General features: G+C 39.9%; 1 protein-coding gene across 1 annotated transcript; it reads left to right on the forward strand.

Moving 5' to 3' along the window:
* The first annotated feature begins 870 nt into the window (after positions 1-870).
* On the forward strand, positions 871-13,154 carry zfp64 (zinc finger protein 64 homolog (mouse)). Its single transcript, XM_047378161.1, has 6 exons — positions 871-1,095; positions 1,208-1,375; positions 1,486-1,623; positions 3,858-3,920; positions 4,029-4,280; positions 4,364-13,154. The coding sequence occupies exons 1-6, from the start codon at positions 1,074-1,076 to the stop codon at positions 5,656-5,658; spliced, it is 1,938 nt and encodes a 645-aa protein (XP_047234117.1). The 5' UTR covers positions 871-1,073; the 3' UTR covers positions 5,659-13,154.
* Positions 13,155-14,565: the final 1,411 nt, after the last annotated feature.

The raw sequence follows: 14,565 nt of genomic DNA on the forward strand, positions 1-14,565 counted from the left end.
TATATTTAGCTAGGTCACGTGCTATAAAAGTTTACTTGGGAGCCAACTGTTAAGATTTATTACTCCACATAGCATCAGAGAAGACAATACTACTTTTCCTTATTTCTTATTTTGAAGTATCTCATTGAGACAGGTTAACTTATAGTACAGAAGTTAAAGAAGCAAGCTACATGAATTTAAATACAGTGCTATTGTGCTAGTTGCCCTTTGCAACCATTGCAAACGGCATATTAACATTTCACGTTAAAAATAGCTTTCTTGTTTTAAATGATTAAATTAGATTTTTTTTAAACATAATTTTTTCTTCAGTGTTGTCAAGACCTGTTATCTCTCAGTGATAACTACTATGGTGGAATTAAAATTGCTGCTAAGTTAAATTAACATTTGTTATTGCCACTCTTAACTCCATTATTTAGTCTAGACATGAGGAAGTGTTAAAACTCTGTGAGTAAATATGTCTTTGTGTGCGTTATTATTGGGCACAACAAATGAGCAAATACTGTGGTTTCTAAATATGTTGCCTGACAGCTAGAACAGATTGTGCTCCACATCTTCATTATGTTATTAGGATTGTGTATGCATAATACATCTTTATATCTGATTTTATTGTGTCTTTGTTTGTTATTACAAAGTCCCTGGGCCTGTGCCTCCTCTGTATGGATGGACAGACAGACAGACAGACAGACAGACAGACAGACAGACAGACAGACAGACAGACAGACAGACAGACAGACAGACAGAAAGAAAGAAAGAAAGAAAGAAAGAAAGAAAGAAAGAAAGAAAGAAAGAAAGATTTCCCACAGTCTCTAATGCAACACGGGACGTAACTTGGAACCGCGTGCCGCAAACCCCAGAAATTGTCGTGAAACCTCCAAGTGTCGATGTGTTTGAAAGAGTGACCTATTATCTCTCGGTGTAAACTATTCCTAATGGAGTTCACAGCAGAAAATTTGCACTTTTATTGCTGGCCGTATTTTCATTTGAGTCGGTGCTGTTTTACGTCAAAAAGAAGCGTATGTTTTTAAACACAGCAGCCGAAAAATAAGTTGAGCTTTACCAAAACAACCTCGAAAATGGCAACATGCAACAGCGAAGGTAAGACAATACAGCTCATAACCAGTGCGAAACTGTTGTTGGTTGTCAGTTTAACAGATCTAAATATATAAATGTTTTGCTGAGGCTGTTGTTTTTGGTTTTCCATATCTAGTCGACGCAGGACCCGGTGCTATGGTGGAGCTGAGCCCAGACATCCACATCTGCGGCTTCTGCAAACAGCAGTACAATAATTATGAGGCGTTTCTCGCCCATAAGCAAAACGGATGTTCCTTTCCCTCCTCTCATACAGCGGCTAGCTCTGCATCAGCCTCTCTTGCAGGTTCCTGGTCTATTTGTCAAACCCTTTTCACGGCTATTGTAATAGAAACTCACTTAAAAGCTGTTTGTTTTTTTTCATGCACATGCCTGACATGTTTTCTCCATCCTCAGAATCCAGCACCGAGTTTGTTCTTGAGGACGCTTACCAGGTCTGCGTGGTTAGAGGTGTCAAGAAGTCCCTGACCAAAGCATCACCCAAGAAACTAAAACCTGCACTGACTTCAAAAAGACGCTCCTGCTGTTTCTCAGGTTGGTTCCTCATGTTTTTTATGACTTTAACACATTCTTTTCTTTTCTACTTTCACAAATAAATCCTCACAGTTACTAATCAAGTGCAATGGAGGAACTGATCATGCTCAAAGCACAAATTACGATACTTCACTGATCTGGACCAAACCGGTGTTTTTAATGCAATACCAAAAGGAAAATAGTGCACACTAGCAGGAAAATAAAAACCTGACTGCAGACTCACTACTGGAGCAGATGGTTCATCCAATTAACCATCTAATATCAGCTTGTTGCATTTGTGTTCCTCTATGACTTAATTAGTGGGTATTTATTGTGGATCTTTGCTTACATCTTTGTATTTAAATTACAATAAATAAATTTAAAGGACAAGATTAACAGTAAACAATTAATATAGCAGCAGTAGCCATGTTTTAAATAAAAGCAAATACATTGTGTCATTCATACAGTTGTGTGAAAAGCATTTGCCCCCTTCCTGATACCTTATTTTTTGCATGCACTTAAGTGTTTCAGATCAAATAAATATAAAGACTAATCAAAGACAACACAAGTAAACACAAAATGCAGTTTTTAAATGAAAGTTCTTATTATTAAGGGAGAAAAAAAAAAAAACCTACATGGCCTTATGTGAAAAAGTAAATGCTCCTCCTGTTAAAACATAACTGTCGTTTATCACACCTGAGTTCACTTTTTATAGCCACACCCAGGCCTGATTACTGCCACACCTCGTCTCAATCAAGAAATGATTTAAATAGGACCTGTCTGGCAAAGTGAAGTAGACCAAAATATCCTCAAAAGCTGAACATCATGCTGAGATCCAGGGAAATTCAGGGACAAATAAGAAAGAAAGTAATTGTGATCTATCAATGTGGAAAAGGTTATGAAGCCATCTCTAAAGCTTTGGGACTCCAGTAAACCACATAGCCATTATCCACAAATAGCAAAACATGAAACAGTGGTGATCCTTCCCAGGAGCAGACGGCCAACCAAAATTATTCCAAAAGCGCAGCGACAACTCATCCAAGATGTCACAAAAGATCCCACAACAACATCCAAAGAACTGCAGGCCTCACTTGCCTCAGTCAAGGTCAGTGTTCATGTCTCCACCTTAAGAAACTGGAGACTGGGCAAAAATGGCCGGCATGGCAGAGTTTCAAGACAAGGAAATACTCTGAGACCAAAGTTAAACTTTTTTGAAGGTGTATGTTCCATTACATGTGGCATAAAAGTAACACCACATTTCAGAAAAACATCATACCAACAGTAAAATGTGGTGGTGGTAGTGGGATATTCTGGGGCTGTTTGCTACTTCAGGACCTGGAAGACCTGCTGTGATAAATGGAAACAATGAATTCTCCTGTCTATCACAAAATCCTCAAGAACAATGACCGGCCAGCTCTTTGTGACCTCAACTTGAAACTTGTAAAGGTTCTGCAGCAGGACAATGATCCAAAACACACCAACAAGTCCACTTCTGAATAGCTGAAGGAAAGAAAAATGAAGATATTCGAGTTGCCTAGTCAAAGTCCTGACCTGAATCCTATTGAGATGCTGTGGCATGACCTTGAAAAGGCAATTTGTGGCTGAATTACAACAGTTCTGCAAAGACGAGTGGGCCAAAATTCCTCCACAGCACCATACGAGACCCATTGCAAGTTATTGCAAACACTTGATTGCAGTTGTTGCTGTTAAGGGTGGCCCAACCAGTTATTGGGTTCAAGGGTTAATTGCTATTTCACACAGGGCCGTGTAGGTTCTCTTAATAATAAAAACCTTCATTTGAAAACTGCATTTTGTTTGTTTTTGTTGTCTTTGACTAATGTTTACATTTGTTTGATGATCTGAAACACTTAAGTGTGACAAACATGCAAAAAGTATCTAATTGTTTTATATATATATATATATATATATATACTCTCATGGTATTTACCATACCTTGAGGCCTACGCTCATTCTCTGGTAAAATGGGAGGCCTTTCTTGCTTAAAAGAAAAGAATAACGGTGGGGCAGTGACCCAGTGGAAGACAAAACTTCAGCCTGACTAAAAATGCTGTGGTGGGACCCTAATAGAGCTGTGCAGAAACAAATATCTACAACTCTTAATGAACCAAAGCAAAGTTGGATAAAAGATGTGGGCCAAAATTCGTGAAGTCAGACTTAAAACAACTACTTTATGGCTGCATGAGGGGGTTCTAAATGCTTCTTAATAATTTGGGTGTTGGGCTTTTCTTCTACAGGTTGTACTTTTAAGACACAGTATGGCCAAAAAGACATGGAACGACATCTCAAGACTCACACTGGTAAGATGATCCTGTTTTATACTTTAGTTTTTTTTTGTTTTTTTTTTTAGATGAGCTGCAGAAAAGCCTAAAGGGTGAGCGGACGTTGTTTTTCCCTCCTCGGAGCAGGCGAGAAACCGTTTGAGTGTGAGCTGTGTCACAAGCGCTTCAGTCGGCGTGACAAACTCAACATGCACAGCCGCTCTCACACGGGCGAGAGGCCTCACAAGTGCAAGCACTGTTCCTACGCAGCAGCGGACAGCAGCAGTTTGAAGAAGCACCTTCGGATCCACTACGACGAGCGGCCGTTCAAATGCCAGATCTGCCCTTACGCCAGTCGCAACTCCAGCCAGCTCACCGTGCACCTCCGCTCTCACACAGGTAGCTACCTTAATGTGCTGATTAAACTCTGCATGGCTGACCTGTTGTTGCAAGCCTCTCATTTATTCGGTTTTAATTTTAAGGAGATGCACCTTTCCAGTGCCAGCAGTGTGATGCAAAGTTCAAAATCAACTCTGACCTGAAGAGGCACCTCCGCATTCACTCTGGCGAAAAGCCCTTCAAATGTGATTTCTGCGAGTACCGCTGCGCCATGAAAGGAAACCTGAAGTCTCACACTCGGATCAACCACAACACCGAGAACTTGTTACTGTGTGAGCAGTGCGACTACAAGTCCGCCAGCAGGTCAGCTATGCGGCAACACGCGAGGCAACACCTGCCCCCTCGGCCCTTTCAGTGCTCCAAGTGTTCTTACTCCTGTTACAGCAGTTGGGCGCTCAAAGTTCATGAGCGGATCCACTCAGAGGAGCGCCCTTTCAAATGTGACCTGTGCAGTTTTGCCTCCAAGCGACTCAGCTATCTGATCACCCACAGGGAGCAGTGCCACTTGGATAAAGCTGAGAAAGAAAGGCTCAGGAGCTCTGTCGGCTCTCGGTATCGGGCCAAACTGGACGCAGCCCGAGCCTTCCACTGCGACTTGTGTGATGCATCGTTTGTGAGGGAGGACTCGCTGCGCAGCCACAAGAGGCAGCATAGAGACTCCCAGAATACGGTGCAGCTCCAGCTTTCAGCAGACTCAGTAAATCTGGTTCCTGTTACAGAGCCACAGAGCGATGCTCAGAATGAAGTTCCTTTCCCGTCCAGCTCAGTGGCTTCCTACAGCAATGCCCAGATCAAAATCATTGTCCCACAACCTTTGGGTCAGCATAGCTCCTTAATCCCTGCTGGTGGGGATGGAACCGGCAAAACCAAAATGGTCTTACTGGACGCAGATAACCAGGACGTGGTCGTCAATCCTATGATCCAACAAGTCAACCTTCTGGCGGCTGTACAACCTCTCGGGTCGTTGCGTGATACAGTCAGAGCTGAACACCAGACTGTCCTGCTGACGAAGATGAGCTCAGACAACAATGCCTCTCAGGGGTCCAGCAGCGGGCAGACTTTGATCACCTACAGCTCAGATCTGGAAGCCCTCACCACCTTTATCCCTGATGGGGGCTCAGAACTAAGAGTTGTGACGAAAAAGAGCTCACCGTTGGTGGCGGTATCTCCTCCGCCTGACGTGGTTGGCTCCAAGCCTGCCGGACCTTGTCAGGAAGATGCGTTGGTGGTTCCAAACATCAGCATCGGCAGCCAGAATGTGGTCATCCAAAGCGTTCCTCTGATAGTGTGCACTCAGCCCCAGCAGGGTGCAGTGGAGCAGCTCTCTCCACACACACTCTACGCAGACTCACACACACCCGGAGGCACGCCACAATAAGTGAAGGGCGCTTTACGATTCCAATGAGAAGCTCAAGCCTCTGGGAAAATTCTGGCTGAATATTTGACCACTCTTTGCGACATGATTTGTAGAGTGTGTTTAAATACAAACCTACGCTTTTATCCGTAATTGGTTAAAGGAGTGTTGGAGTGTTCTCTCTTAATGCTGGACATCCATAGACATAAAATTAGCCGGTCCTGGTCTTTATTTAGCCATAAATAATATGTTGTGGCTTTCAAAACTGTACATTTCGCTGGTAAATGGCAGGTTTTGTGGAATATAAAAAAATAACATCATTTCAAACCTTTTTCAACAAATAAGTTGATATTTATCCTGTTCGATTGAACTCAAAAACAAACAACTGTGTTATAAAGGGATTACATGAGCAAGGTGAAATGACCCCCTTTCATAAATATGCACACACTTAATTAGTCCTTTTGTTAAAGGACGTCTTGATTCAGTTTTAGCACTCCGTCTACCTTGCAGAACTTCTCCAAATCTGACAGATTGTTAGAAAATCTTTTATCTATCATGTACAGTGATGGACTCTGGCTAAGCCATTCCGAAACTTAAATTTTCCTCTTTGAAAGCCATTATTTGTGTATTTTGAAATATGTTTGGACTCACTGTGATGCTGAACAATCAAGCCCGTCTCCATCTTCAGCTTTCTAGCAGATATCTGGTGGTTTTCAGTCAGAACTGGCTGATATTTGGAACGATTCATATCTGCGTTCATCATGACAAACTGCCACCACTTTCACTGTAGGTATGGTGTTCTTTCAGAGATGTCTGTAGATGTGTGTGTACCAAATGCTCTTCGTAGAACTGTGGCAAAAAGTTTGATTTTGGTTTCATTGGATCCTAACCACATTCTCTCACATTGTTTTAGGAAAATGTAGCCAGACTTTGTTACTAAACATCCTAAACAGTTTTCCATTTGGAATCTCCAAGGAAGGAGCTTTGGGGTCATACAAAACTTTGGTACAATTGGGTGTTCCAATAGGACAGTGATCCCAAACACAAATCAAACTGACTTTGGCTTGGACAAAATCAGCTAACATTAAGCTTCTGGAATGACTTTCCCAAATATCTGAACTGAATCCCGTTAAAGGTAGAGAAAAGCCAAGCCTGTGGCAGAGAAACGAACCAACTGTTGAGAGGATTGGTCAAATCTCCAGCCAGAATTGATAATTGCAACAAAAAGAGTAATGAGGAGCCACTTGCCAAGAGTCATCCATCCTTTGTCTATTATACAGCATGCAACCATGCATGCACACAATCACATACGTACCCATTAATGCAACACCCGTATGGAGTGTGGGAGGAAGCAAGAGAACCCAGAGAGAATGAACGCAGGTACGCGTTGAGCTTGCAAAGTCATGCAAGCAACTCCCCTAGTCTGGATCTGAACTTTGACCTTCTTGCTCCAAGACTGTTCTAACAACTGTGCCACTTTACCATACCTTCTCCTAATTGCGAAGGGGAAGATTTTGGACGTAGACTTTATTCTTTATTATTCCATTCTCTCTGTACAAAGCAGCAGTGCCTCGAGCAGCAAAAGACCTCCCATCAAAGAAGGCCCAAAAAAAGGTTCAAATACACCATGACCATGAGTGTAGGTAAACTTCTCCTAGGAGCTACATAATCAAGTAAAGTAGTGTAAATAAGCTATTATAGTTGTCTGAAAGAGTTGAAGGAAATGAGAAAAATATCAATACTGTTGACTTAAGCTGCAGTTGATTTGCCTGAGATGTTGAGTTACATCTGGGCAGATAAATTAGAGATGGAGGTTGTGTTTACTGACAAAATAAATGACACACGAACTGACTGGAGGGATGACAAACTGCTTTTTATTGCTATTGTCGCCTATATTCTGATTGATACAGTGGATATCCGTTTTAAGTCTGAACACAAAAATAACATGAGTTCAATGTTTTCCTGCTCATCAATAAATGCAATTTAAAATTAAAAGTGAATGCAGTTAAGGTTTAAAGCTATTTTTATTCATTTTAACTCATTCTACTTATATTTATCTGAGATTAATTTTGTGTTCAGTAATATCCTTGATCAAACATCAGAATCAAGTGTTTAATAGCAATGACTGGAACCTGAAATCAAATGTTGGGCTCATGCATTTTTCTAGTTTGTCCAAAAGGGGGCAGCAGAGTGTCAGGCGTTGAGGTTGACTTTAAGCTAATTCAGTGTTTGCTTATACATATTCTGTATGTGCATTTGTTTTTAAGTATACTTCCCTGTCCTCTGTCTGAATCATGAAACCAGAAGTCGATTGTAAATAGCATTAGTTCAATCATCAAGGTCTTTGATTCTAAAAGCCAAGCTGCTCCAGCAATAGATTTTCCAATAAAGTGCCCGTTTTGCTTGTTGCCATCTATTATTCTGGCAATTTTTACACACAGATGTCAGCCCTCTGTATTCGCAGGCAGAGGATGCTGCACCTGAATAGGAGGCTCCTGTGAATTGATTTCCTGCCTTCGTCTCTCTCGTTCTGCCTCTAATGGATCTGCTGAAGCACGCTGCTGCGTTTTCAGGCTCAGCATGACCTCAACCTCAAGCAAAGTTACTTCCTGATGAAGATGTCTGTCAACACTGAGGGTTCACATCCGAACTAGTTTGTCTTTGACAAATGGAATAATGATTGTGTTCCTTTAGTACCTCCTGATTTAATTGGGATACCTTTTTTTTTTCAGTGAAATAATTCTGGAGGTTTTTTGAGAGAAATCCTTTAAGTGAATCTTGGTGAATGTGGTCAAACCCTACAAAAACTAAATGCAGGTTACAGACAGCTGTAACCTGGCATACATGTTTTTGTTATTTCATTTCTGTATCGCATTTAAAGTTTTAGATCATGATCTTGATGCAACAGTTAATATCACTGCTTTAGCAATTACAAAAAACTACAGAAAACGGAAAATAGTTCATTAACACAGTGGTTGAGGTGCTGTTTTAGTAAGTTAAGTTTAAATTAGGTGATGCAATGCCACTGCTTTTGTCTCATATGATGCACATAAGTCAGTATGTAGGTCATCATCAACTGAATAGTATGAAAAATGTATGCTGACTCTAATTGTTAAGGTACAGAAAAGTTTACACAAATGAGCTTGTATGTGTTGTTGTAGTTGGAAAAGGTCCTGAAGTCTGTGTTGGTCAGAAAAGCCTGATCTGTCGATACATTGGATGTAAATAGTCAACACATCGCTGTTAAAACCCGGGTTTTTGTTCTGTGAAGAACTGAGACCAAGATCAATTTATACAGCACTTTTTCATTTTGAGTAACTCCATCAGCGATACGCATGTTGACTTGGGAATATTTTCCCACTCTTTTTTATAAGTGCGCTCCAAATCTGTCAGATTGCGAGGGCATCCGGAAGTTTTGATTCAGCATTGATTGATATTTGGGACCGTTCATAATTCCCTCCAATTTGACTAAAGCCTCAATTCCAGCTGAAGAAAATCAGCCCTAAAGCATGATGCTGCCACCACCATGCTTCACTGTGGGTATGGTTGACTTTTGATAACATGTTTTTATACCAAACAAACCTCTTGGAAAACTGGCCTAAAAGGTCAGCCTTGGTTTCATTAGACCCTAACACTGTTTCTCCACGTGCTTTTGGGAGACTTTCATTGTAGTTTTGCTAAATTTAGGTTGAAGCTTTACGTTTGTAAGAAAAATGTTAAATTTTTCTACCTTACCTCTAGACATCTCAGGAATACAGCAGAATGTTGTCACATGTACCAGATATCAGTACTCAGCAGGAATTAATATTTCTGTCGGTTTCACCACTTGATGATTATCTTCACTGAATGGCGTATCTAATGCCTTGGAAATAGATTTATACTCTTCTCACTGAAATCTTTAGACAATGGGTTTCCTCTAAGGTATTTGAATCTTTAGGTGAGCTGTGGCTTTTGCAGTGAAACTATAGAAATGTCAATTTAGATGTTAATCAGAGAGTTAAACAATTGCAGGTTTGTTCTGACTCCTCTAAACATGAGTGTGACTATGTTTCTGATCACTCCCACTTTCCTACGTGCACATTAATACCACCACTGTATTTTAGTCTTTTCCCGCTGTAAGATGTTAGTTTGTATGCAGTGAGTCCACAGGTTGCAGGTACCATTAGGGGTGGAAAAAGTTCTGAAATAATTTATGAAATGTTGTGCTCCAATTGTTTTTATATCACCAAACCCTGGCAAAATGGCTGTTGTACAAACAATATAGATAACACATAAAATAAGTAGAATAATGTAAAGTACACAATCTTATGCAGCAACTGCATGAGATGGAACGTGATTGAAATGGTCAGTAATTCAATTTTTTATTATGTTTTTGTTTTTCAAGAGTAAAACTGGAAGTGTCCACCCCTCGTAAAGAAAAAAGCAAACAGGGCTCTCCGGTGTTTCTCTTTCATCTATTATCTAAGATGCTTCCCAGCCATAATCATGAGAGCTCGTCCCACCACCACACCCACCCCTGAGTCCACTCGTTTCCCTCTTCCACATGTGACATCAGAGCTGAAGTCAGTGCTCTTTCTGTGGGGGTTGAACCCCTGTAGAGTCTTTAAAACCCTCTGGATGCGTTTAGTAGGACAATGGTTGGATAATGATGAAGTATTGTGTCATATTCATGTTCTTTATTATCTTTATAAAGCAAATTCTTTCCTTTGCTATATCAGATAATCCTACATTACGCTTCAGTTAAAGGTCCTGTCTTGTGGAAGGCGGCAGGGGTTTAAAACCAAACCTCTTTATACTGTATGGCACCTCTTCAGTTCCTTCCTTCCTGTGTTTGAGATGTCAGCCTTTGAATAGGGTCATAAACGTCTCCCCAAAAAAAGCAATTTCCACTCGCAGCTGCTTAAAGAAATCGTAAGTCGTGAAGCGTTCCTTTTAAACAGATCCACAGAGGACCCTGCGAGAGAAACACCAAATCCAACCACATTTTCTGCGAAGAAAAAACATTGACTCCTATCAAAAGAGCCCTGAGAAATTAGAAAGTTGTCTCCTTTTTATCAGACGTGTCTAATCAGCAACTTAGCACATTTTTCTGCCCCTCTGCACTCCTCCAGGTACAATCTGTCACTTCAACAATACTTTTCTGACCTTTGCTTTGTTTGCACACAATTTGCTATACCATCAGTAAATGACATTGAATACTTTAATGAAATTACCTGATTGGCAAAGTATTGATATGGATTTCTTAGTGTTTTTTTTTCAATGCAGGCATCTTTTCGGCGTGACACTATTGACGTCTTAAGTGAGTTTAGATTTGGCAGGGCACTGCAGGCTTTTATCTTGTCTCTAGTCAATTCTTTTTGTCTGTGTGATAGAAATTCAGGATGATAGGGCTATTTGATCATCAATTTGCAGCGGGCTACCAAAAAAAACTCTGTAAGTTGCCTTTTTGAATGCAATGTGATTATTTGCCGAGACATTATTAGTGTACATGTGGAATTCATTGAATCGCAGCAGGGCAAACTCTAGTTTGAAAATAATATTGCCTCTGTGGGTGGTTTTATCTTTAAACTGAAAGGTTTTTGTTCTTTGATCATTAAAATAGGCATTTAAAGTGCGACAAAATGTGAAAACGTTCCAGAGGAGACACTGCATGCACAGCATCTAGGAACCTTTCTGTAAATGCTTTCTACTACATATTTGGACATCTGGACTTCTGGATAAAATGGAAACAATTTAACCGCGTCCATCAGTCACACACGCATCCAGTGCACATCAATAAGAATATTTTTCATTTTATGAAATAACACAACAAACTAAAAAAGTCATTTTGTAATATTGTTTCGTGCCCGATCGAGAATTTATTTTTTAGGCAGATACTCGTTATAAAACATTTCAGAACCATCGTGTTTGCATTGAGAGTTCGTTTTTTCATGCTTTTTATGTCGACCTTCAGTTGTCACTGTTGTTTTCTTAAAGATTAAATGTGCATCTTAAAAACCAATCCTCAGGGAATAATAAGCCTGGTTTCTGTGCTGCATGCAAGAATGCCACAGCATCTCATGCCCCAGAACTCATAGCCACAGCCTCGTATAATAATGTCCTTTATTCCTCTTCATGACAATGTGGGTTTCACCATTTAGCAGTGAGTGTGATCCTCTGAATGCAAATAAGCAGCTATCAGCTTTTGTGATTCAGTAACAAAGGCTTTTGGCCATTGTTTTCCTTGTCTTGTTTCTGTGCCACCAACTCTAAACAAATGCATGTTTGCACAGTTTTGGCCATGCACACAGTGCTATGTATTGAAGGGAGAACAATCGCTCAATTGTTTTCACTTATTCCATATTTAGTAGGATGCAAGTTATGTTGGGAACTCCTGCTGTTAGTCCTGGGCTGTCACCTTTGACTCCGCACAGATGGGGATTTATTTTTTAATGCTTAGTTTTGTGACAGCCTCTGATCATTCCCACACGTCAGCTTATTGCATTGTGAGGCCTCTGTGCGCACTCTCAGTTTACAGAGCAGGGCTGTCGTTATTTTGCATGGTTTGGCTTTTTTTCCGTCGCCCCAGCCAATGAAGATAGAATCGCCATTTTAAAAACAAAATACAAAGACATAAAAGATCGTAAGTGAAACCTAAAAAGTAAGACATGGAAAAGCTTGAGGAAAACCTGATGGTGTCCTCTGGACCATTCCACAATGACCAAACTGAGCTTCAGCTTAAGGTCTCAGACTGATGGGAGAGAGCAGAAGCATAGAGGCGTTACAGCAGCCAGAGACCGTCACACTACCACCACCATGTTTGACTGTCAGTATGGTGCTGTCTTTTTAAAATGCAGATGTAACATGACTCACACCTTCCTAAAAATCCACTTTTGTCTTAGACAATATTTTCTAAAATGTCTTGGGGATCATCAAGATGTTTTGTTGGCAAATATGAGAAAGGCAGTTTGTTCTTTTTGGTCAGCAGTGGTTTGGGCCTTAGAACTGTCTTATTGTCTCTTTCCTATTATTAAATCATAAACAGCTTACAGTGCTTTAGATGTATTTGGATCTTTTGTACCCTACTGTATAAATTGTTGATAAGACTTTGGATTAATTTTGTTAAACTGGCCAGTTCTGGGAAGCTTCACCATGGTTCTGTGTTTTTTTTCCATTTATGGATACTGGCTTTCACTGTGGATCTGGAGTCACAAAGCCTTAGAAATAACTTTGTAACACTGGTTCATTTCTTAATGTTCCTGTAATTTCTTTAGATTGGTATATAATATGTCATCTGTGTGGTTTTTAGCCTTCTTCATGTTGTGAGACTGGTGCTGTTTAAATGACTTTCAGATTATGTTCTGATAATAAATCTGATGACCTTTTAATGATCTGAGACATGCGACAAAAAAAATCAAAAAATAGAAGAAATCTTTAGGGGAGCAAATTCATTTCACATCACTGTATAAAACAAGCATATGTTAAATTATTAAGACTTTCAAAACTGAATAAATTGTTTCTATACATTTTTACCATGATGATTTTTAGCACCTATTCTCTAGTATTAACTATAATAATCAAGTGGTAAAATAATAAGCGATGCAAGAATCATAGAATAAGATATAGTCTTTTTTAAATTTTTAGATACATTTTAACATGACTTTTTTAAACCGTAAAGAAAATTCCAGCATAATACAAAAAATGGAAGCTCACTTGCAATATTGAGCTTCTCACCTGTCTGAAAGACACTGGAATATGTTTTCCATATTATTAAAAAGATTTCTTTTGACATTCAATGATGGAATATATTTTAAATACCAACCCTACTCTTGATTCAGAGCCGAAGTGAGAATCAAAGATTCCTCTTAGACATCCTGTTTTATCACATGTGGAAAAGTCACTCTGTCGTCTGCATACATTTGAACATTAAAATTTGTGCAAACATCTACTAAATAATTTCTATAAACTGAGAAAAACGTGATTCCCCCTAGAATGAAGCCTTGTTGGACCCCAACAAAGCAGTCAATATAGGCTTTTAGTTGAGATAAAAGTAGCCTTGCACTTCTCCATCTTTGAGGCTTAACCAGGATTCTCAGTGTGTTTTGAAAAGCCAGTTAGAGATTTTACATTTTGGCTTAACTACAATTACACCACAAGAAAACATAATAAAATGTAGCACAACAGGCTCCAAAAGGGGCAGTTTGAACATAATCTGCTCACATATTAAATTTACATGCCAACACCTTAGTTTGCTTTTATAACTTGCACCCAATGTCACCATCACAAAGATAGTTATGATGTGGTAAACTTATTTTTGCTATGTGTTAACCACATCTTGGTCTGTTAAATAGAGTGATGGAAAAGTTGTTGTGGATATGACAAGAACAATCTTTTTAGGGTTAATGAGAATATTATAGTAGACTCCATAACAGCCCAAACTAAGCAACTGTTGCAAACATGCACTGTACGCACATCTGTGCCACATTTGGAAGGAAATGCATTTGTGGATTGTGTCCATAATCAGATCCTACTTGCCAAACAGTTTATTCTGTTGTTGATTCTTGTTTGTTGCTGTTTACTGGAATGGATGATTGGCGTTTGAAGAAACAGTACATACTGGCAATTTAACAATGTATTCATTTAAAAATAGGCTCCTCAATAGTGCACAGGATAACCTTGCACAACCACTATAGCCTGGCACCTCCTTATGCTGGTCACCAGCCTGGTCAAATACTGCTGTAGAATGGTTTCCCGACTCTTCAACCAGCATTTGTCACAGTCAGCCAGTGTAGTTGTGTTGGTCAATCAGGTACGAACGGTATGCCCAAGATGGACCCAGAAGTGTTCAGACGGGTTGAAGTCAGTACTGCAGGCAGGTCATTTAATCCTCTCCACTTCCAATTACTGAAGGACGTCACTGATAGCCCTGGTTTGCGGGGACGAGCACTGGCA

This window comes from Girardinichthys multiradiatus, chromosome 1 (assembly GCF_021462225.1).
Source record: "Girardinichthys multiradiatus isolate DD_20200921_A chromosome 1, DD_fGirMul_XY1, whole genome shotgun sequence".
Classification (NCBI taxonomy): domain Eukaryota; kingdom Metazoa; phylum Chordata; class Actinopteri; order Cyprinodontiformes; family Goodeidae; genus Girardinichthys; species Girardinichthys multiradiatus.